This window comes from Schistocerca piceifrons, chromosome 4 (assembly GCF_021461385.2).
Source record: "Schistocerca piceifrons isolate TAMUIC-IGC-003096 chromosome 4, iqSchPice1.1, whole genome shotgun sequence".
NCBI classification, from domain to species: Eukaryota; Metazoa; Arthropoda; class Insecta; order Orthoptera; family Acrididae; genus Schistocerca; species Schistocerca piceifrons.
Window position 1 is genome coordinate 170,502,880 of NC_060141.1, and position 25,720 is coordinate 170,528,599.

The 25,720-nt window shown below is 37.4% G+C and overlaps 1 protein-coding gene across 2 annotated transcripts in view; it reads right to left on the reverse strand.

Moving 5' to 3' along the window:
• Positions 1–447: 447 nt before the first annotated feature.
• LOC124795196 (mitochondrial inner membrane protein OXA1L) overlaps positions 448–25,720 on the reverse strand; it is a 31,355-nt gene continuing 6,082 nt past the window's right edge. The window contains exons 2-7 of one of the 2 annotated variants that reach the window (XM_047259103.1): positions 21,166–21,544; positions 15,973–16,116; positions 8,023–8,108; positions 5,318–5,590; positions 886–1,051; positions 448–763 (exon numbers count right to left, since the gene is read on the reverse strand). In XM_047259103.1, coding sequence (XP_047115059.1) covers positions 597–763; positions 886–1,051; positions 5,318–5,590; positions 8,023–8,108; positions 15,973–16,116; positions 21,166–21,544 — 1,215 coding nt within the window. In that variant the 3' untranslated portion in view covers positions 448–596. Of the gene's footprint in view, positions 764–885; positions 1,052–5,317; positions 5,591–8,022; positions 8,109–15,972; positions 16,117–21,165; positions 21,575–25,720 lie in introns of both variants that reach the window. The other variant, XM_047259102.1, reaches the window with a different exon arrangement.

Genomic DNA, 25,720 nt, shown 5'->3' on the forward strand with positions numbered 1-25,720 from the left:
CTGTCAGTGTGTGAGGGACAAGTTTTGTATTAAGTTCCTGTTTCCCTAAATCTTCATGTAACATCTTAATGACACACACCACGTTTCAAATTAAGTTCTTCTGACGTTGTATGCCCAGTTACATGATGGTCTTCTTGCAATAACTGCCTTACACACTTCACATTTGCATTGGTATGTGCTGTGATAGGTGACCAGCTCTAGGATAGTCCTGCACTTAAATCTCTGCTTCACAAGTCCACATTTCACTAGGGGTTTTCCTGAACTTAGTACTCCAGACTCAGAGGGGGTGGGGGGGGGGGGGGGGGAGGAAGAAAAAAGAAAAGAAAACTGTCCTGGAACTTTTCTGACAAAGGGAGTGTACACTGTGTGGACCTGTTTTTCATTTCCAAAAACAATTCTCTTGGAGGGGAACAGAACTTTAGTCAAGCAGGAACTAAGGTAATGCTATTTGTGGCTTGATGAACACATTTACCTTTTAATAGTTTGTATGTTCATTCCATCTCCAAAATAATTTAGGTGGCATTTTATATAAATAAGAATAATTATTTATGTACAGTTTCTTAAATTAACTAAATATTTTTTTTACAAAAAAATCATTATCTTTTCTTTGCTGCTACATTCTTATTGTTGACAGATGGTATTACCCTTGTGGGATCATGTTTGTAAGTTTTTACTATTGGACCCCTGCCAGCTTTCTGAAACTGCACTTCGTCAAACCTTTGCCTGTCTTCAAGCTCCTTTGTAATCTGAACATTGCGCCAAGCTGTAATTGAAAAACAAGCTGACAGTGGAGAACTGAACAAGAGGAGACAAGTTTTACCTAAAAAATATCTATTTCTAATGTGCATTAACACTGTCCTTAGATCAATATAGTATTTTACTTACAATCCTTAAAACCTTTTACAAATCCTTTTGGTTTCATTGGTAATGTTTCAGGACTGAATGTAATAAGAGGTTCGATCTTGAAATACGTTCTCACTGCAGGTATCCTCAGAAACGCTACTTGAAGCAGTGAGATAAAATTTGATGAAACCCAGTAGCATAAGATAGCCTGAAACAGTTACATGTTACCATGAATCCAAGCTATTAAAACATACTGTTACTACACTGACACGAAGAGAGGTGGGATGAGTGGATATTTAAAGACAATAATACAGAAAGCAGTGTATGTACACCTTCCTACAAATGAACCCTGATATAGAATTTGTGTTCCCATCACAACAGTGAATCAATTTTTCCATGACAATCTCTTGCAAAACAGCAATTTAGATCACAAAATACTAAATCATATTACCATTATTATACTTCTTAAACAAGTAGTGGAACTATATCACATAATAAGTAGCTTAAAATACATGGTGTCCCAATCAAACCTCTCTGATTTCAAAGACCCAGGAGGAGGGGAGAAAAAACCACATTAGATACGACAATGAATAATACACCACACTGTAGAGCATCTCAAAGAATTTATTTATTTATCATCAATGCACCTCTACCTGTGAACGACTTGTAGCACGAAGAATATCAAGTCTATATTCAATTTCTTGCCAAGTTCTTTGTAACATTTCCTCTGTTATTGTTAATCGCATTAGTGATACATTGTGACATTCACAATATAGGAATATTGTCCACTTTGGTCGCATACACGCGGTGCTTCACGAATTCCCACATGAAGAAATCAAGCGGTGTGGCGTAATATCAGGTGAACGTGGTGGTCAGGCAATGGGTCATCTGCGTCCAGTCCAACGATTGGGAAATTTCCTATCCAGGAACTTGTGAACAGCCGTCGACCAATGCGGCGGAGCTCCATCTTGTTGAAAAATGATGTTGGGTTGAAAGTCTTGTATCTGAGGGTACACAAACTGCTCCAACATGTCCAGATACACTGACCCATTCACTGTTTATTCTGCAAAGAACAAGAGTCCAACAATCCCGTTGTGCATTAGCCCGCACCAGTCATTTAGTTTAGGGCTACCACGAACATGTTCAATGACAACGTGCAGCTTTAGCGAACCCAAAATCTGAACATTATGTCTATTAACCCCTCCTGATAGGTGAAAGGTTGCCTCTTCTGAGATTAAACATCTTTCCAGGAAGCTGGCTTACATTTCAATACGCTGCAGCGTATCCGCAGCAAATTTTTGTCAGAGTCATTTGTCGTTCGGTGTCAGATGTTGCAAAATTTGCACTTTGTAAGCACACATACGAAGACACTGGTGAACTACACGATGTAATGTTGATTGAGGTACATCAAGTTGCCTAGATGCTTGACAAATTGACTTACGTGGGCTTCTGAGAAACATTTGCCTGATTTCATCCACGGTCTCTTCTGAAACTCAGTAACATGCACCGCCAGAATGTTTCAGAACGCTTCCTGTCTCCAGAAACTTCCTATACCATTCCTTAATTGTTTTCACATCAGGTGGATCACATGCATGCACACGATGATAATTTCTTTGCACAGTATTCAGCAATTTTGTTTCTGCAAACCACACAACTGCTTGCGCGTGTTGCTGTGGAGTCGCCAGCTGCACTCTGGCGACGATACTTGGCACTTCTGACACGGGAATACAAATTCTTTGAGATGCTCTACAATGCGGTGCATTTTTCATTGTGGTATCTACTGTGGTTTTTCTCTCCTAGGTCCTTGAAGTCAGGGAGGTTTTAGTGGGACACCCTATATTAAATCTCCTTAAGACTGTTTTCTCTGCAACAGGTTCTGTACCTCCGAGCTCAGTATGTGATAAGGCTATGCTTCCCTCAAAGTGTAAAACATCTATATCTCCCACATTTTGCTCTACTAACAGATGAAACATCTGTAAAAATCTCAGTAAATGTATCAAAGATAAGTGCTTTGCCACAGTAATAAGCGTTTTAACAGCAAACTTAGTCAATCCAGCCCAGCTCAAAATGTTGGGCTCAGAACTTTAAAATTCAGTACGACACACAGCAGAGGGTACAGAATGAAACTGTATTTCATTTCAACAACAAATTTGTGTTAAACTTGTGATGCAGTAAATGATACTTCCTATGACCTCTGTAAAATGTTGGTTCCCTTTATCTCTCAAAGATATTCTTAGTACCACAAGGGTGCTGGGAGGAGGACTACAAGATAAACAAACTTCCCAAGAAAATCATATACATAATCTGAATTGTTTATTGTTATTCCCTATACGGCATGAAATCACTATTTATTGCATAGAGGTGATATAACTGATACTTCCACAAACTGTGCAAATCAGTTTCCGATGGTAAAACAACTCTTGAGTGTCTAGTTAAACATACCACACTACAAACAGATTGCCTTAGCTGAAACACTGGGAGTGTTTTCTACAGATCATAGTTGCGAAGGAGTTCAGTTTCTACAAGCATACTGTCATACTTTAACTCACAAGTTGTTGATTCATTAAGTAATGTGTTTGGAACCATATCACATGTTTGTGGAGACAGCACGAATCCCTTGGGGAGACAGCATCACCATCATAGTAAAATAAGTAGTGCAATGGTGGTTTGATAAATCTCGTAGATTTCCACAAAGTATGAAACCTTTTTGTTGCATCTTCTTCATTGGTAAGCTCGATTATTCCAAGAATCATAAAAAGAATTTCAACAATGTACAGTTCACTGCTGACAGCCGTCTGAATTGATCAGCGTGTCAACTGTGACTGAAAATGAAGGAAACAGAGTTTTGTGCCATTAACAAACATTTTCATTTGAAGGATTGGCCTGCCGTGCAAATCATCTTACTTCTGGATTAATGAATTTACATGAGATCAAACAAGCACCAAAGACAAAGTGGACTCTTACCATCCAATTGAGGTCACCAAAATCCAGGATATTGTAATGCAAGACGGCCGAATAAAAATTCTTGACATTCCTTAGCTGTAATCATTTCAACTGAGCAAGTGCATAATATCCTGCACAGAGAATTGACTATGAAGAACCTGTGTGCGAGGTGGGTGCCTTGATTGCTCACAGTCGAACAAAAGTGCATCCAGCACAACATTTCAACAAAATGTGTGGTGATGTTTAATCACAATCTGCCGATTTGTGACTGCTGATGAAACCTGAATCCATCATTACACACTGTATTCAAAACAGCAGGCAAAACGATGGACACAGCTGGTGCAAGTGCACTGAAGAAGGCAAAGACCATTTTGTCAGCTGGAAAGGTGATGGCTACTTTTTTGGGATTTACAAGAGATTAGTTGGAAAAATGCTGAATGGTAACTGGACCCTATTATGCTTGATTGTTGGATCATCTGAAACTTGCATCAGCTAAAACAAAGACCAAGGTTGGATGCAAAAACTGCCCTTTCACCAGGATAATGCACCATCCCACTTATCAGCGATAACAATGGTGAAAGTACAGGGATAGACTTTGAATTGGTTCCTCATCCATGCTGTTTATCAGACTTGGCCCCAAATGACTTCTTCCTGTTCCCTAACTTCAAACTTTTGCTTGCGGGGAAAAATTTTTGATAAAATAAGGAAGTGATAGCTGCAATCAATGAGTATTTTGCAGAGTTTGACAGAACCTATTTTTCCAATGGAATGAAAAATCTGGAGGAATGCTGGACCAAGCATACATCCCTCAAAGGAGACTTGAGAAATAAGATGAATTTTTTCAGCTTTTTTACCACACTTATTAAACCACCCTTGTACATTGGAATACACTTTTATCAAAGACTAGAAACTGTGCAGCTGGATTGTGTATTCATATATTCAATTGTTACCACAGGCCTGTTGGTGACCAGAATATGGAGCTAACACCTGCAGGTGTAGTACAATGGCACAGTCTTAGGGCAACAGTTAGATCTGAACCTGAGCAAAAATTGGTGGTACGTGAGATACAATGGAAGATCTGAAAGGCTCACACATCATTTATACAATGAATGCACAACAGAAACTCCATGGCTATAGTTACAAATTATCACAATCTATGAAGAACAAGATGAACATACTGTTCAACTGTATTCTCTTTGACACCATCTGACCATGTTGCTCATTCTAGCTGCCTTCTCCCTTCCAAAATATGTCTTTACCCTACTCTCTGATATTCCCTTTCTGTGAAACATAATACATTTGACTGCTCCGTTTTCTATTCGTGTTGAGCCAAATCTCCTCTCCCCCCATTTCTACCTTTCCTCCAGCTACTCAAATATCTTACAAGCATCCCACTTTCAAATTTTTGGTAAATATCATGATACACCCACACCCTTGCACTTGAAAATATAGATAAATGAGAAGTGAGGCAGTGTTTCTGTAAAGCTATAAGACTGACTGTGTACATATTTTTTATAAACAATCAACTTACGCCAGGAAAATTTATGGTGAATGGAAACACACATATTGGCAAAGCCCTGAGGACATACTTCATCATTCCCATATTTGCTGCCTGGAGCCGAGCTGAGTCTGCCCCAATTTCAATAGTAAGCAACATTGTGCAGCTTGTTATGATAGGCAGCAAATAATATTGGTCAGGCACAGTCAAATCTGTGAACCAGAAGAGTCCACCAGTCATCATGCTTTCTACAGGGACATTTGCCATTCTACGCAAGCCTATGAAGAATGAGATGAAGAGTGGTGCCTGGAAACACAAATACAAAAACATGAATAAATGCCTAAAAATATGCAAACTGATTAGGGAACATCATTCCATCAAATTCATCTAACTTCTACTCTGATCTTTTAACAACTACTATATCTTAATTTATGGGCAGAGCAAGATTTTTTTTTAGTATAATCTTATAACAGAAAGTTTAGTTAATTTTATTGCTAAATAAAGAGCATGCTTCACACTCACTCATTCCCAGAGTAACTAGTACATCTATACTGACAGTTCAATAGCAGTGCAGAAAGAAAGTTTTTATGGTAATTAGGCTCTCTCTCTCTGTTTGGGGGGGGGGGGGGGGGGGTTGGACATGTGTGCACTTGCAATTTCTGTGATTCAGTAATTTGTCACAGAGACATGGGAGGTTTTTTTTTTTTTTGAGGGGTGGGGGTATCAAAGGAATTGAAATCTTCACTTTCAAGAGACCAAATAATCCAAATTCAGAAACCATGGTGAATTCTGGAAGGTGTGAACAAGCAAAACTCTGCTCACACTAATCACTCATGACATCTGAGAAGTTATGATGAAGGTGATCAAGCTGATGTTGTATTTCGTAATTTCCTGAAAGCTTTAGGTTTAATTTCACATTATAATTTTGCACAGAAAAAAGGAGTGGATGGAATTCTCAATCATGTATGCAATTAGGCTAAGGCCTTCCTAGGAGGCAAAACTGAGTAACACACCAGAAATGAAAAATGCATTCACATGTACCACAATGAATACTAATAAGTGGCGTGTGTAATATTTTCTCTCTCTGACGCTGTTACATTCAGACAGGTGTGAAGAGTTAAAAAGATCTGCAAATGTGTCAAATATTTAGGCACTACAGCTAAAAGAGCACATAAATCCATTTGCAGGGAAAGCTTATGCCAAGCTGTGAGACACTGGAAGAAATCTTAAAAAGTGTACTTTATTTAAGCAGGAGATTTCTTACAGAATTTCTGTCTGATTCATTCTTGAGCAAAATATGGAAGAGACAACAGCCCCTCTTGCCCTCTAGCGAGACTTCTGATATTATTTAAAATGTACTTTGAGGTAAGACCAAAATCTTTGGAAAAAATCTAGCTTCACTGTGACCCTACAACAACACTGTATGACTGATGTAGGGTGAGAAGTATATGCAGTTTTTTGCTTCAGAATGCAGCAAAAATACTGTACCTCTTGCATATAAGTAACTTACCATATCTCCAACAACTAACACCCTAATTTTAAAATTAAATAACATGAAAACTGATATCAATAGAGGAATGCAATAAATAGTATGTTTACTGTGAAAGCCGTAACAATTTCATGCAGAGTTTTCAAAATAGCAGTTACAAAGGCTTCCAACAGGCTGCATACGACTTTTATCAGCTTGCATAAATAAACTATTCCTTTGCAAGCACTTCTTGCGATCACATCACAATCTTTCGACAATGTCCAAGACTCGCAGTAGGAATCGCACAATGAAATTTGCCATAAAATCTTGTAGTGTCTTGATCAAAATGGATTCAGATGCCAGACTGACAACTCAAGCTCATCCAATGTCTTTCCATATGCACTACAAAAAGAAGTCACAAAGAGTTGGATTGGGTGAAGTATTCATCAAGAATGCAAAACACCTGTTTGGTGCGATGTGGTTGGCACCCATGTTGCATGAAGAACACACACTACTTATCAATTCACACATGAAAAATGGGGCTAACAATGCCTCTTCTGCATACCACATCTCAAACATTAACTTTGGAAGAACGGAGTGGTTTTGCTTCACTCAGATGGAAATTTTCAGAACCCCAAAATTGCCAGTTTTTTTCTCCCACAAATACTTTCAGGTGGAAGTATACTTCATTTGTGAGCCAGATGCAGCGAGAAACATCAATCCATAATTAACTATCACTGTGAAAACCTGGTTTGCAAAGCAAGCACTTTGTTACAGAGTGGGTACGGGCATGAGCTGGTAACTCTGCATCTTATATGAAAATGTGTAGAATGTTTCTCAGTCTTGTATACATGATTGAATGCTTCTAACTAGTCTCTCCTTACTAACCACTTTCCTTTTTTGTTTGCAAATATTAACCTCTAGTCCATGGCAGTAATTCTTCCAGGATGGTTTCAGAACTGAATTGTTTACATGTGAGGCTGTTTACACTTAATTTATTCTGCAAAATCAATCAGCTCTTTCTTCACTAAAACAAAAGGTTTAATCAATGCCTCAGCTTTTTCCGCATCTACCCACACCCTCTTCCACCTGGTCCATTTTTCCACTTTAATAAGATATGAGCTACCTACTTCAACTTGTTACACTATCCAAAGCATCAACATATTTTATGATTTTCCTTCTAAAAGCTCCTTGGCCACTGATTGCTTTCCTTTTCAACAAAAAAATCAATCAACACACATATTTAAAGACAACATAATGAAATGCATACCTGAGCCAAAGGAACCAGCATATTCTTGAAGGGGTTGATTTCCTTTTCTTTCATGAATGCTGATAGTTCTTGAGCATATCGAGCAGCTGAAAATTGTGTTAATAAATGAGAACCTCTGAAATACGTCCTCAAAAAATGAGACAGTATTGCTAATGAAACTAGAAAGAAAAACTGAGTCCCACTGCCCCCAAACTCAGAGCACAACAGAGATCCACAAATATAACTCTCCAGTTAGGCCAATTGTTAACTTCAAGAATACACTGGCATACGTACTTTCCTAACTATTAAGAAATATCCTCACCAAATTTTACTATTTTGAAACCATATACCCAATAAAAAAAAAAATACATGTAAGTTAACAATGCACTTCAAGGAAGTAAATATCCCCACAGAAGCTACATTTGCCTCATTTGACATTATTAATCCATTCACAAATGTGCCTGTCAAATAGACATTTGAAATTATCAGAAAAAAACCTTATGAAACACACAAAACTAACAATAGCAGAGATTTCCAAGTTAAGTCGATCTGATTAACTAGCATTACCCCATAATTACTTCTCATTTAATGATAAAAACTACCAACAAATAGAATGCTTAGCTGAGGGCAACATGTCACGTCTCCTTGCTGATTATTTGTCAACCCCTTAGAAAACAAATTTTTTTGAAGGTAAAACTAAACTTTCTGAAAAAAAAAAAAAAAAAGAAAATGTATATTACAGAAGATAAACTTCTCACTTCACAATAAAATGACATTCACAACTGAACATGAAACAAATCAATCCTTAAATTTCTTAGACCTAACAAATGTTAATTAACAGCAGGAAAGCAATTTTTACATCTACAGGAAAACAGCTTACACTGATATCACAATACACAAATCATCACACCACCCAAACACAAGTAAGTAAGCTGCTTTTAGATCCATGTTGAACAAGGCACACACACATAATGTTTAAAACCCAAAGAATAACACACAAAATTGATGCTGTCAAAACAATTGCAATAAATAATGGGTATTCACAAAAATAAACTGACAAACTATCCAACAAAATACAGGCCAACATCAGTAATAGAAGCACTACAGGAATAACAACCTTCATAAGCATTTCCAATTTAAACACGACATCAGAAAAAAATTGCTGACTTATTTAGAGACACCAATATTCTCCACAAGCAACAAACATGGACACCCCGTCTCACACAATAAACATTAAGACCCCAATAATGATAACAGTAACAGCTGCCCTGCATATTACATAGGCAAAACAGGAAGAGCTTTCCATACATGTTACAAAGATCTCACTGACAGTTTTAGACTTAATCACTTTGATGGATGGTAGGTCGATTTGAGGGAAGAGATCAATCAGCGAGGTCATCGGCCCCATCGAGTTAGGGAAGGAAGTTGGCCGCACACTTTCAAAGGCACCATCCCAACATTTGCCTCGGGTGATTTAGGAAATCACAGAAAAGGTAAATCAGGATGGTCGGACATGAGTTTGAACAGTCATCCTCCCGAATGCGAGTCCAGTGTAATAACCACTGCGCCACCACACTCGGTAACCACTTTGACAAATCCACAATAGATAACCACATATACTTCAACAGATACCAACTACGTGACATCCACGACAGTGTAACTGTACTCCAAACAGAAAGGCACAGTTAAAAACTTTTCCACTGGAATAAGTAGAAACAGAGTTACAGAAAGAAAAATTTTCTGAAAATATGTTGAATGAACAAATGAACTTTAGTAGCCACAATTTTTTAATATTTTTTCCCTAAAGAAACCAATTGATAACATACAGCAATATTTGTTTTATAAATGACATCTATGTATAATTAATAATGTAACAGCTTTGTATTTTCTCTGAAATAATGACACCCATTTGTTTGTAGTAATGCAGCATCTTTATATTCGAAATTTTTTGACCTGTGTTTGCAAACGTGTTACAGAATGGAAAGTGTATATATGTTCATAAACATGTTCAGGACCATATACAAGGGCGAGTCAAATGAAAACCTTAAATATTTTTTAAAATATTATTTATTGTGCAGAAGTGGTACAAAGCTGTATCACTTTTCAACATAATCTCCCCCACACTCAATGCAAGTCCTCCAGCACTTACAAAGTACATAAATTCTTTTAGAAAAAAAAAATCCTTTGGTAGTCTGCACAACCACTCGTGCACCGCGTGGCGTACCTCTTCATCAGAACAGAACTTCTTTCCTCCCATTGCATCTTTGAGTGATGCAAACATACGGAAATCACTTGAGGCAAGGTCTGGTGAGTATGGTGGCTGAGGAAGACACTCAAAATGCAGGTCTGTGATTGTTGCAACTGTTGTAAGGGCAGTGTGGGGCCTTGCATTGTCATGTTGCAAAAGGACACCTGCTGACAGCAATCCACTCGCTTTGATTTGATTGCAGGCCGCAGATGATTTTTTAGGAGATCTAGGTATGATGCACTGGTGACAGTGGTCCCTCTAGGCATGTATTGCTCCAAAATGACTCCTTTTTCATCCCAAAAGAGAGTCAGCATAACCTTCCCTGCTCATGGTTCTGTTCGAAACTTTTTTGATTTTGGTGATGAGGAATGGCGCCATTCCTTGCTCATTCTCTTTGTTTCTGGTTGGTGGAAGTGAACCCATGTTTCGTCCCCAGTAACAATTCTTGCAAGGAAGCCATCACCTTCTCATTCAAAGTGCCGAAGAAGTTCTTCACAAGCATCAACATGTCATTCTCTCATTTCAGGAGTCAGCTGCCGTGGCACCCATCTCGCAGACACTTTGTGAGACTGGAGCACATCATGCAAAATGTGGTGTGCTGACCCGTTACTGATCTGTAAACATGCTGCAATGTCATTCAGTATCACTCGGAGGTTTTCCTTCACTATGGCTTCAACTGCTGAAATGTTCTGTGGAGTCACAACTCGTTGTGCCTGACCTGGACGAGGAGCATCTTCCACTGAAGTCACACCATTTGCGAACTTCCTACTCCACTCGTAGACTTACTGCTGTGACAAACATGCATCATCATACTGAACCTTCATTCATCGATGAATTTCAATAGATTTCACACCTTCACTGCGCAAAAACCGAATAACAGAACACTGGTCTTCCCTGGTGCAAGTCGCAAGTGGGGCAGCCATTTTTATACTGACACTGTGGCGGTATGTGTGCATCTGCACTGTGCTGCCATCTACAGGCCATTCTGCACACTGTTTGTAGCACGCTTACCAACTTACAGGGTAACGGCACAAAATTTTGATTTGTTATTACAAATTTAAGGTTTTCATTTGATTCACCCTCATATATCCACTACCAGAAACAATAAAAGTTATTTTTCAATTTGTCTTAAGTTTGTAAACTTATATTTACAATATGCCACTTTGTAATATACCAAGGTAATCTTACCAGGAATAGAATTGACCTAAATTAGGAAAAAAAAATTGATGTAGATTGTCAAAACATCTGAAGATGAGCCCCCAATGGCTCCAAATGCATCATGCAAATCACAATTTGTGACTGAAGGCTTTTGTTCTTTATTTTACAAATTTCTTGTGAAGGTAATATGACTGTCTGTTTACCTGTACTTCAATAGACACACTTTTGAAAAAGGAGTGATATGTTACACAAACATGAAAAGGTAATAACAAAAAATATACATTGTTATACAAAAGGTACACCCCGGTCACCTCAGCAATTATGTAGGATCAGTGAAAATTCCCAAGAAATAAATGAGAAGCAACTAGAGCAATAAAAGTATTTTCAGAAACTTAGCTTTTTCAAAGTCATGGACCCAAAGGAAATGAAAGATTAAGGGAGCATGTGTGGAAACACACAAACAAGCCATTTAAATGAGGTGACTGGGGAAGAAGGATACAGAAAAAGCTCAGGTAAGTATGAAAATGGGGTTGGCATGTAAGACTCTGTAGTAGTATCCGTTTCTGAGAGGAAATAGTGGACTACAAATGAATCGAGACAGCAAAAGGGGAGAAACTGGTGATAGGGGAAGAGGCTGGGAGCATGAAGATCCAAATACCATTACCAGTCAACAATCTCCACTTGCAATACCCTGCAGTAGAGTATTTCAGCAAAAACCTGTGCTATCAAAATGTTAATGTATTTTTGGACCTAATAATGACTGACAATCATCTATGGAAGAAAGATTATGCAGAAGATTAGCTTGGCCATTAGATAGCAGGAGAGTGAATGATCTTTCTGGTGGATCAGAACTATACTCCCTGAAATCAATGGGAAGTCTCTTAATGCGGAAGGTAGACACCCCTCTTAAACCCCGATGAAGTTTTAATTGGCTCGGGAAGTCATTTTTGTTAAAAGAATAGTGAAAGGTGTAAGGTAACTAGATAATTTGTACCAGACAAGAAATGACTAATATTGCATGATGGCGTTATGTTATCTAGCAGTCTGAAGTATGTGGATGGCATTTGGTTAACTCGAATGGTTTGAAGAATTACACTGCCGACTACTTGTAACATTATTAATGACACACACATTCACCTATTGTGTTGCTCAAAGGAACAGGCACTGCTGACAGCTGTAACTTATAGCAATGACTCCAGGAGCTGTCTTTAAAGTAGTCCGAGTACTAGAAGACGACCAGTATGAAGGACAAATCAAAATTCATACACCGACACCGCAGCATGATCCTTGCATACTGACTGTACAAAAACAACCAACAAAATTTGACCCTATGCATTATTTTCAACAGAAAATGGATGTCCAAAAAAAGGACATTTTTCAACACTGTAGTTACATGTACAAGTACCTATAAGTGTTCTGCCCACTTACAGCAGTGGGTAGAGTTTTGTGCTAGAATACTTGAGCCCGATTCCAGGTCTAGATGTATTTATTTTATTTTCTAACTTTACACTGTGTGATATGGTATCTAGCTTATTAATGATTATACAACATAAAACTTGAGCAGTTATTTAATACTAACATAGAAATGAGAGTTCAAACATTTTTATTATTCCATTTTTGAAAATTTATTTTCCATTTAAATGTGTACTATATTCATTGCCATGAATTACAACCCCCTATGCTTTCTGGTCCACTGGCAACATTGCTTTCCTGTTTTTCAGTTACTGCTCTTTCCCAGAGTAAAAAATAAACAAACAAACTATAATACACCGAGGTGACAGTAGTCATGGGATACCTCCTAATATTGTGTCTGACCTCCTTGTGCCCGGTGTAGTGCAGCAACTCCATGTGGCATGGACTCAACAAGTCATCTGAAGTCCCTGCAGGAATACTGAGCTGGTCTGCCCTTTAGCTGTCCATAATCACATAAGAGTTGCCGGTGCAGCATTTTGTACACAAACTGACTTCTGCATTATGTCCCACAAACTTACAATAGAATTCATGTTGGAGATCTGGGTGACCAAATCATCTGCTCAAACTGTCAGAATGTTCTTCAAACCAATCATGAATAATTGTGGTCTGGTGGCATGGTGCATTCTCATCCATAAGAATTACACCGTTGTTTGGGAACAGGAAGTCTATGAATGGCTCCAAATGGTCTCCAAGTACCCAACATTACCATATTCAGTCAATGATTGGTTCAGTTGGATCAGAGGATCCAGCCCATTCCATGTACACATGGCCTACCCCATTACGAAGCTGCTACAAGGATGGAATGTAACAATACCAGAGAAGGGAAGTTGCTATTCACCATATAGCGGAGATGCTGAGTCGCGATAGGCGCAACATAAAGATTCACGCAATTAAAGCTTTCAGCCGCCATTAAGGCCTTTCTCAGCAGTACACACACACACACACACACACACACACACACACACACACACGTACACGCACACGCACATCTACTGTCTCAGAGAGCTGAAACCTCTGTGACATGCTCCTTATGCAAGAGAGTAAAATAGTTTTGCATCATATGTGGCTAACTCTGGTGCTGTAGGGTAACTAAGTAACTGTAGTTTCATTAATATTTGTATGTCACCTGCGAAACAGTTAACATAAAATGTGTGATCAATCCTCTTTAAAGAACATTTTACAAATGAACATTGACCATGGAACCAGATTAAAAGTTATTATAACAGTGAAAGAGATTACTAGGAAAGGAAAAGAAATAAACAGGAGAGTGAAAATGGCTGGAATGCTGCTGGTAAAATAAAAAATTTTCCAAACTAAGTTTTCAGTGTGCTCCAAAAGGAAAGTTTGCAATAAAAGACATAGCTATGCAAAGTATGGGCCAGGAAAGCAATTTGCTGAATTTCAAGAGCTAAGAAAGGGTAGAGACAATGGCCTGTAGAAGATATTAGAAAACATGTAGGAGCAATATGGATGTGTACAGCTGAAGATGATAAGGCATGGAGAAGTCTATATGTCTAATGGCTCATGATAAATCATGAGCATCTCCACTATATGGTGAGTAGCAACTTTCCTTCTCTGGTATTGTTATATTAAACTTACTTGCACATACGTTTTGGTTCATTGTCTGGAAATGAAATTGTCAGCGACCTACGCTTTCACTTCCAACCAATGCAAGATGGTGTCAGGAAACAATATGTCAAAAGAATTTTCTGAATCTGGAAAATTTGGATTCAGTGCACACTTATTAACACTACCAAGATTTATCGTATTAATTCAAATGAAGAAATTTCGCCAACCTCTTGCAGATTTTAGTGTGCTTCCTTTTAAAGTTAAAACAACAGATGTCAATCTGTGGGCAGCAGGTCGCAGGTAATCAATTTTGGCTATTTTCTAGTTGCTCACAAAAGTAGTCAGTTGGTCCCCGGTGAGCAACTGGAAGGAAGACTTCAAAGCCACCCCTACAAGGTCATCACCTTCAATCCTATTACCCACATCTGTTGACACTAAAGAAAGCAATGTGCATCTTGGACTTAGCTCCAATCAACTCTCAGAAGTCCATTCCACAGCACACTGCCATCATCATCATCTGTAAAAACGAGTGCTACGCACATTTGGGCAGGTATGATCCATCAATTGCTCATGAATGTATACCAAATTTCTGTTTGTCTTAAAATCTATTACAGTGGGCAGTATATCTCTGAATGAAGGATTGTATTTCTTCACCAATGAAATTTTCAATCTCTAAGATTGTTGTGCAAATAGTACTGCATTAAATACAAGACAAAATGTCATGCTTATCAATTTAACTATGAACTACCTTCAATATTTTGAGTTACATACAATACAGTATTGTGATAAAGATGTATCATTCATCATATAACAGTGAATCAAATGGAAATCACTCTTTTCTAGCATCTTTTGCAAAAAATGGATAATGATTTCTATTTATTGGAAGGTGGGAGACCGAGTGGATAAGATACTTTACCTAAAATGTGTTGTGGGCTGTAACTACCATCTCTAGCACAATATATGGACAGGTCTATTATTGACAAAGGCCTTACTGGCTGAAAGCTTTATTGGTGTATGTGTGTGTGTGTTTTTTTTATATATATATATTTTTTATCTGAGACTCAGCATCTCCGCTATAGGGTGAGTAGCAACTTTTCTTTTCATAATATTATTACAATAACAGAAACTGTAATAAATACTGCCATCAATGGCAAATATGATGTCTTTTTTTAAAAAAAATCCACAAGGTTGTTATCCTACAACACATACAGTTGATTAACGAGTCTGGTTGCTATTCGATTGATCCTTTAATATAATGAAAGGAACCCTCATTTACGGAAAATGCTGAGCATACAAAAATTCATTTGTGAAACAATGTTAGAACAATTTCACCAGAATAGAAGTGGAAGCAAACAAGCATAGGCATAATACTAATATAGCAAAAGTGACCAAAAATTACTCCCATAATTATAATTTACATCATCCAAATACTGTACAGCATCTGCAATTTTGTGTTTTTCATTCTTAATTATGAAGTTACTCTACCAAAAAGTGATGGAAAACTCAGTTAACATTGTAATTACCTTCCATTGCATTTCCCATTTGCCTAGCTTCAGTCATTTTAAGTTGTAATACTTGAAGCTGAGGAAGATTATTATTCATTTTAGCACTATTTCTTTGAGCAGCTATCACTAGAGGAAACATCAGGACTCTTACTACAACTGTCCCTGAAAAATAAACACAAGCATTAAAAGAACCTCCTTCTACTTAACACTGTCGACAACATGTAAATAAAATGTAGTTTTACATTTATACTAAAATGTCAAAAGTTAAAGGTGGTCAAGAAGTTCAGAATCTAATATATTTAAAAACTAAACCACAACACTCTACATTTAATATCTGTATTCTGTAATAAGTTTGCTACCGATGGTTTGATTTTCCTCTTTCACATATTGCAGAATTGAGGAAAATGTTAAAAACCCCCAAATATGAGCAAAAACACATGTGATTGACATATATGATCAAAAATCGCAATCCTCTTCCATAATTTGTATTAAATCTGTCTAGGTGAAGTAAATTAAATATCAACACAATGTGTATACAATAATTTGTGGTAATGAATTTCATCAGTTCTTAAAAATTAAAGTTATATAAAAGCAAGTAAAAACTTATCAAAAAACTGAACTTGGTATCTGGGTACAAAGTAATCGAACTGTTTTCCAACATGATATGACTATAATTTATAAGTTCACAACGTCACTCAGAAAAATGCAAAAATTGGTGAACAAGTTAAAACATCATAGCAGCTAAGCAGTTAGACCATAAGCATACATGCAGATATCTGCTAATGATGTACTTCATCACCAATGGTGTTATTCTTTAACACTTTTCTTCTGAGCTGCACTTCATATGCTCACCACTGTTTTATTTTAGGCTTGATGAGAGAAACAGAGAAGTGAAAAAATGAGTTTACTTCCCCAATTGACATTACAAGCTTATCAGCAGTTGGCTCAGAGAATTTCTGTACACTTTGCAAAATGTAAATTTCAAAGAAAGCTCAGGTGCTATAGTTTCAATGCATGCCCTCTACCACTGCTACCGATCTTTACTATCTACAGTATGTAGTTTGTGTGGTGCAAAGTATATGGTGTATATATGAGTAGTGTATGTAGTTGTTGCAACTGTATCTTGTCAGATTTTAACATGAAAGTCCTTAAAATATGCTATCGCAAAACCCTTGATCTATTTCCATGTGACATCTCTGCCATAGCATATCATCTACACAAAAAGTATGGTTTCAGCACTTCACAAGTTGCTTTCACCCCACTTGCACTCCCGTCACTGAAAGGCCACTCCCGCTCTACACATCCAGTAGGTGAGCTCATTTTACACGTGTTAGTACAGTGTGGCAGCTGCACTGGCTATTGGGTGACTTAACAAGTCACTATCCAATAAGAGTTCACTAGCCGGAAACCAGTGACGTTTCCTCAATTATGATCAAGACATTCTTCAAGACGCAGTGTTTGAATTTAAAAGGTTGATGACTGATATTGTTGCTGAATGCAGTACATTTCAAAGACATGGAAAAAGATGAGACTGAGTTATGAGTGGCACAAGAAAAGTTGGTGGCTGGGCCCTTCAGTACATACTGACTCTGTCCGGAACAATTCATACCGACTGTCTTGTTTTTCCATTATCACTGCAACCTAGCAGTAGTTGTATCATAATTCTGTGGTGAAGCTAAATGTTGCAAGTTGTGTTGGCAATACCAACCATGGATTAAATCAGCATTTCCTCTCCCACATCTTCCTTCTCCACAAGGGCCTAAAATATTCCCTTAATTCTGTCACCACTTGTGATGCAAAACATCTGTCTCTTGAGCCACTTATAATGTGTTCAGTCACGTCAAATGTGAATAGGAAGAAAACAGGACAGTCGAGCGAGACATCGAGTAAGAACTTAGAATCAAGGTAAACTTTACTAGGAAGAAATGTAAAATTGGAGGATTTTTAGCCTTGATCTTATGGGTTTTTAACAGGGGCTATGAACTTATGGTGTAGAATAATGAAAAACTTAAAATCGGAGAATGTAAAATCGAAGTTCCACTGTAATTTTAAATTCAGGTTCCCTTTTTTCCTGCTTGCATCCCCACAATCCTCAGTTTAGAGCACTAGACATTAGAGTCTTTGGTTCCCACAGCAATATTCAGAATGAATAATTATATTGAGGTGCAGTTTCAGTGTGTTCTAGTGGACAATGTTGTACATTTTCTGACCTAATCCATTAAATTTCAGGCATGCAGCCACGCAAATAAAATTTCTTCCACTGATATTTCAGCCGGGTATCATCCAACCATCCTCAGAGTAAGTCACAAGACTTGCGACTTATTCTGAGAATGGCTGGATGATACGCAGCCGAAATATCGGTGGATGAAATTGTATTTGCATGGCTGCATGCCCAGAATTTAGTGGACTATTCATTACACTGCAAAAAGTTGAAAACACACATTTTCTAGCCTATTCAAATATTTTAAGCTTTATATCTGTCAAACTATTACACTGTGGAACTATAAACTTTCTTCTGTAGCACCAGAAAGAGCCTTTTACAAGACTTCAGTGCCAGAACATGAAGTTGCGACTTATTCTGAGGATGGCCAGATGATACGCAGCCGAAATATCAGTGAAAGAAATTTTATTTGCGTGGCTGCATACCCAGAATTTAGTGGACTTTTCATTATGCCACAAAAAGTTAAAAAATGCACATTTTCTGACCTATTCAAATATTTTAAGGTTTATATCTGTCAAACTATTACACAAACTTTTTTTTTATTAATGGAACTATAAACTTTCTCATGGAGCACCAGAAAGAGCCTTTTAGAAGACTTTAGTGGCATAACATGTGGAACCTGTTTAAATAGTAAGAAGACAGCTGCGCTGCAAAACCATTGTCTGCCATGTAGAGAAGAGATCCCACAAATTTGTGTCCTACCCTAAAAATGCAGGTCAACATGTGATTGAGGTGCAATGTCTGTGTTTACGTATACAATTAACATCAGATTGTGCTCTGCGTTGTAGCAATTGGGCAACCTGATTGTCAAGCTATTCAAGACTTTCATAAAGTATATGACGGTTGAAAAAGTGGATACGGTTTTCAGTTATGGCAAATATTGCCAACTTGTTCGAGTAGCACTTTGGCCATACGTTAAAAGACATTCTGATCATAAGTTCTCACTATCAGTTTTTCCAAACACTACAAAAATTTAAAAAAGTGAAATGTGAAGAATAAAGCATGTCAATTAAATAGTAATTGATGAGAAAAATTATGCTAACATTTTAGCAGCAATAATACACAATCCATGTGTCAATATGAGGCAGCCTGTATATGGTCAACGGAGTATTTTGTAAGTAGTACTTTCCAATGCATTTCAGCCTCTCTAAACTTTGTGCCCTCTACCTTTTATGGCAATGACTTTCAAAATCAGTAATAGTTCTTCGAAAACTTCAAAACGATGATGTGTATCTGTGCAAGATTTTGTTTATGAATGAAGCATTATTTACAAACAAGGGCAAATTAATACTCGAAAGGTGCACCATTGCTCAGCTGAAAATCCACAGGGGCTGAGAGAAATTTTTCCCAATGTGGTTCGGGCTTTTCAGGAATCACATTTAGTCAGTGCAGTGGCACCACCTATGTAATAAAGACTTCTCTCCCAATCCAATTTATTTACCCATCCTATCTATCACCCTGTTTTTGTAGTTGTAATTGGCACTCAGAATAATATAGTTGCTTTATGTTTTGTTTCTCTACACAAATCTCATATTGTGAGCATTTTGTTATTTTACAATTTTATAGTCCATGCCCCCCCCCCCCCCCCCATTATCCTTTCTTCCCTCCCCTACAGGTCCTAACTGAACCTTGTATGTATTATGCATTGCCACGCATACTCTTGTTTTTTATAATGTATATTTAGATTCACATTTAGGTTTCTGTTCCTATTTCTGTATTATTTCATTTCATTATCACATTGTTCATTTATTTCTATAGGCACAAATAGCATCACTGCACCAATATAGTTCAGTACTGCTGGCAGTACCTGGTAGTTAAGGTTTGTAAGGCCATCTCTCCATCAGTTGCATACTGATGCTGAGGACTGACATGTGACTCCACACTTTAATAAAGACTTTAGTTCTAGGTGTCTTCTTTTGGAGAATTCTTTACAATACCTTCTGCATTTTAACTGTCAATGATTCCCGTCAATTACATTTGTGGCTATGACTCTGTACTTTCGTTTAGCAGATGTTCTGATGATGGGCTGCGCCTGAAACGCATCATTATAATGTACAAAAAAATTTTTTTTAACAACAGTCAAACAGTTTATTCTGGTGACTTATTCAGATGGGCGTAAATCTTCTCAAGTTTATGCCACAGTCACAGATCTCCTAAGTAACTTTACGTTGCACTTTAACATAATGGTGGTTCTAGACATTTGCTCATATAGTGGCATCACAGCAATGCTGACTTAGAACAGAAAATGCGCGATTAGATAACACTTTGCTGTGAAGCTCTACAATTCACAAAGGATGCTGCATTCTAGCAAGATTTCCAGAACTCAGTAAAGCAGTGACAGGCCTCAAACAACACGTGAGCTTTTACGAGATCCATTTGTCAAATGAGAATTCCATCTCTAGTCCCATGGTAAAACTTGATACTGAATGTGAAGATTAAAGCTGGCTGTTTATAAAAGAACCAATATGGATCACTTTGACATAGTCCCAGCACAGAAAAACACAGTGCAACGGAGATCAACGTCCTGTAGTTTTGATTACATCATGAACAAAACTGATGTTACCAGCTGCCCATTTATTTATCATGCCAAACACATTTTCTGGTCAATTGTATTATTTATTTCAATTTTGAAATTACACTACAATTGATTTAAGAACTGTAAGATTCCATCATTAGACACCTGTAATGGATACTACAATTAAATAAGAATCCACAAATTAAATTATATCTTAGTAAACTAGAAAAGATTAAAACATCAACAGATTTGACATGTTACACAATCTTGAGAGTCTGTAGCTTACTGTCACCTAGATGCCAGTTAAACCATAAATACTACCTACGTCCACGAGTACAACCACAAGAGTCGCAGTAAGTATGCAGCTCTCGTCGTTCTTTTTTCCAGAACATACTTATTTTACAATGGGCAGCAGTGTACTTACTATATTCAAGCACTCTCTTTAAGTCGGCAGCACTGCGGCTTGTGCACTTACCTACAACAATTGAACCCCACCAAGGAAGTCCACAATCTACGTGGAGAAATTCCAAGCAGTGCTGGACAAGTCCTATAGGTGACCATCCACCAAGACCTAAACTGACGAATGATGGTTCTGTACCAACTGCCTGTGCAGCTTCTGATGCTACATCAAGAACTGGTGGTGGAGGTACTGGTGGCTCAGGTATCTTTTCAAGGATTGTTTCTGACAAGCTAGTTCCAGTTTCTGCTGTGGTACTTGATAACCTTAAAGCAGCCATTCCAAGCGTGCCACTTCTCGTCCATTTTGGCTGAAGCATGCATCTTCCTGCTTTTCCAGCCAGCAGCCTCGATGAGTTGTGCTTCTGTATGTGATAATGTCGCACATGCTGAACTGACTGTAATTTGAGACATGAAGCAGAGTCAGTCTGTAATGAAAAGTATTTTTATACAGCATTAATTTTAATAGTTTTCACATAATACTGTTTCTTTACATCAGAGACAAACTTTCCTCATTATTATTAAATGACTGTTGTTCTGAAGCAGTTAAAAAAAAAAAAAAGTTTTCAAAATTGATAATGAACAAAATGTTACGATGCAAAACTGTACAACACATGCTGTCAAATATAAGCAATACTACAAAACACAAACTTGTACAACAGTGGGTATGAGGCAAATTTGAGTGTTCATATACACTGCACATTGATTTACTCCTTACGTGAGGAGTCTTGAGGAATACTGAAAATATTAAGAATATGTTGATAGAACAGAAAATTATCATTGTACACTAGCTAATGGAGCAGTATTAATGAAGTAATATCTAAGCAGTACCAATCAAAAACATTTGCTTTTATCTACTTATATTTGAGATGACTGTAATTTTATATTTTAATAATCATAAAACCCAAATTTTTATAAAGATTGTTTCTGTTTCAATTGTATTACTCAACCCTGTGTACCTATAGATGTACATTGTTCACCTAGGTATTTTCTTATGAATACTTCTAGAAAAAACTGTTTTACCTGTAGCCCCTACACCCTAATTTTAACAGAAACGTACATCATACAGTACTAGCTTACATTTGCCTTTACTGGATTGAAAAATGCTTTTATCTTTACATATTAAAAAGGGATCCCAAATTCCTATATTGTGTCATTTTGTATCTCGGCAAATAAATTTTGCACAAGTATAAATAATTCAACCTGGACCTAAGATGACTCAGCACTTCTATTTACACCTCAGAACAATATGAGACAAAGTTTGCAGCACATGAACAGGTTTTGATCAACTTGTTTACCACCTTATTCCCTTTACATTTCTTAACTTCCAAGATGTCAAGGAAAGCTACATACTCTATTTCATTGGTGTGTGATGAGATCAGCATTCTGAGACTCTTGAATGATGATCATTGGTCTGAAAGTGCAGAAGTCAGTTCACAATTAAGATTTCAACTTGCTGCTGTGAAACAAGTTCTAATCATGTTAACAAGATATGAGGGAGTAAAGCAGCACTTGCTTACCAATTGCCTCTCTAATAACAACAGATTGAAGTCATGGGAGAAAGACTGTATGAAACATGGTAAAACTTCCTTCACAATTTTTAAGCTTACTTTATCCAAGTTAAACAGTTTACAGTCTTGCATCCTATAGACCCGAGCCATAAAATGAAAATGTTCAATATAAGGCTGATCTTGTATAATGATGACACTGTCAGAAGAAATAATGATTTATCATGAGCCATTAGACGTATAGACTTCTCCATGCATTATCGTCTTCACTGTACACATCCATATTGCTCCTACATATTTTCTAATGTCTTCTACAGGCCATTGTCTCTAGCCTTTCTTAGCTCTTGAAATTCAGCAAGTTCCTTTCCTGGCCCATACTTTGCACAGCTATAAGTCTTTTATTGCAAACTTTCCTTTTAGAGCACACTGGAAAATTAGTCTTGAAAATTGTTTATTTTACCAGAAGCATTCCAGCCATTTTCACTCTCCCGTTTATTTTTTTTCCTTTCCTAGTAATCTCTTTCACTGTTGTAATAACTTTTAATCTGGTTCCATGGTCAATGTTCATTTGTAAAATGTTCTTTAAAGAGGATTGATCACACATTTTATGTTAACTGTTTTGCAGGTGACATACAAATATTAATGAAACTACAGTTACTTAGTTACCCTACAGCACCAGAGTTAGCCACATATGATGCAAAACTATTTTACTCTCTTGCATAAGGAGCATGTCATAGAGGCACCATGAAGCTGCGGCCAGTTCTCACTAGCAGTTCTCTCTTCAAATATACCTTCCCAAGTGTTCCTTGGCTGTTCTGTCTTTCACTTCACATTATGTCTTCAGGCTACCTTTTGATATTTGATTGATAGACTACTGTGGTTTTTGCTGAAAATGCAGCTCAATGGTATGGCTTAATGATGGTATCATGTTGTGTAAGATATTCTGGAGGTAAAACAGACCCCCAGTTGGACCTCCAAGCATTGTATTATGAACATCAACAAAATTAAAACAAGTATAATGGAATGTAGTTGAATGAAATGATCCAAAGCTGAGAGAATTACATCTGGAAATTAGAGACAAAATGTAGTAGGTGATTTTTGTTATTTGCAGCAGTACAAGTCATAACGGCCACAGAAGAGAGTATTTAAAATTCAGACTGGCAATAAAGAACTTATGAGAGAAAGACAAATTTGTTAACATTGAACATAAAACTGAATATTTACACCTTTTCTGAGGTATTTATCTGGAACAGAGCCTTGTAAGAAATTGAAAAATGGACGATAAAACAATTCAGACCAGAAGGGAATTTAAGCTTTTGAAATGTGATGCTACAGAAGAATGCTGAAGATTAAGCTGGTAGGTCACATAACCAATAGGGCAATACTGAAGTGAACTGAAGAAAAAAAATAAGAGCTTGGCAGATAGGACATTGCCTGAGGTATCAAGGAATCACCAGTTTGTTAATGGAGAGAAGGGCTACACAGGCTTAAGTAATGTAAGCATGTTCAGGGAGATTTAGATTGCAGTGATTATGCAGATATGGAGAGGCCTGCACAGATAGGTACGCATGGAGAGCTCATCAAATAAGTCTTCAGACTGAAGGCAACAACATGTTAGCTTCCTTGACTGAGATGTTGCTGGGTCTTCACCTCATTCAAGAAAAAATAAATTCTCATTGAACTAAAACATTTGTCCAAGTGAATTACTTCTGCTCTGAAAGCATGAAAAGCAGAAATATTTTGTCAGAGTGCATCTCTTGATCAGTGGTTGTCAATATTTTTTGCTTAAAACCCAATACCGACACTGTAGGGTAACACCTCGGGCTGGAAAAGAAGGGGAGTGGAGGAGTAAAGTGACTGCTCAATGACAACTTCATTTTTGCCAAACCAGGGTTATTGATAGCCTACGACTTACACGTTTTGAATTGCCATATTATAGGGTATCACACCAATTACTTTTAAGTCAAATAGAACATAATATATTGTAACTACATGCACTTCTCTGAAGGCTCAGATGGCCAGTTTTCAGTACCTAAGTGCATACTGTGGTCACTTCACCGCAACAGGATCCCATGGTTTTTCTTTTCTGATTTCCACACACATTTTTTAGGCGTCTTCAAGTGCAACACGGAATTTCATTTTTAGACCAAAAGACACTGTTTAAACACTGAACCACAATGAGGTAACAAGAATAATATAACAAAAATGTTTTTAATAAAAATAACTGTGCGTGCTTCCTCGGTCAATCTCACTGACAATGGCAACATACATCAATTAGAACTAGCCTGACCATTACTCGCCAGCCAGTGGCGCTGTTCACAGCCAAAAATATGCCACTTTCCCAGCCCCTGTAATTTTACTGTACCTTCCCCCTACTGATCTTAGTATTAACCGGTAACCTACAGAAATTAGTACATTATATTAATAACAGAATGTGGAATATGCAACGTAATCACAAATATTTTGAACGTCACTTTTCTTTTATTCATTGCATGGTGCTACAACACATTAATTCAACTGCATACTACTTGCCACAAACATGTAGCCTACTGTATTTGAAAGTGACCATCTCAATAATGTGCATCCACAAATGCATATCACTTCTGTCAGACATTTATAACACACTGGCTGAACGTGCTGGTTGCTTATGGTCATGAGTTGTCAGAAATGAAAGACAAACAATAAAATACTCCCACTCTCACTTCTATTAAACCTGTAGTGACTGCCCTATATACCACTCTGTCCCTGGCATGAGTGGTAGACTTTATATAGCTCAATGCTGAATTCACCATTGGTAATTAAAATGTAGCTTATCTTAAAATATTACTGTCTCTAAGTATTTTCATTTCTTACTAAGCAAGAAAAATGCACTCTTGACATGCTCTTAACATTAGTCGACTTTTTGGATTCAGCTGTTTGTTGCTTGGTGTATGTTATGATAAAATTCAGCTGGGGGAGAACCACAGGCTGCATGAATACTTTATTCAGGCCATAGTTTGACAACCACTGTCCTCAGATGTGTGAGAGCTACTTTTAGACCAAGGAATTATGCCCCGTAACACGCTT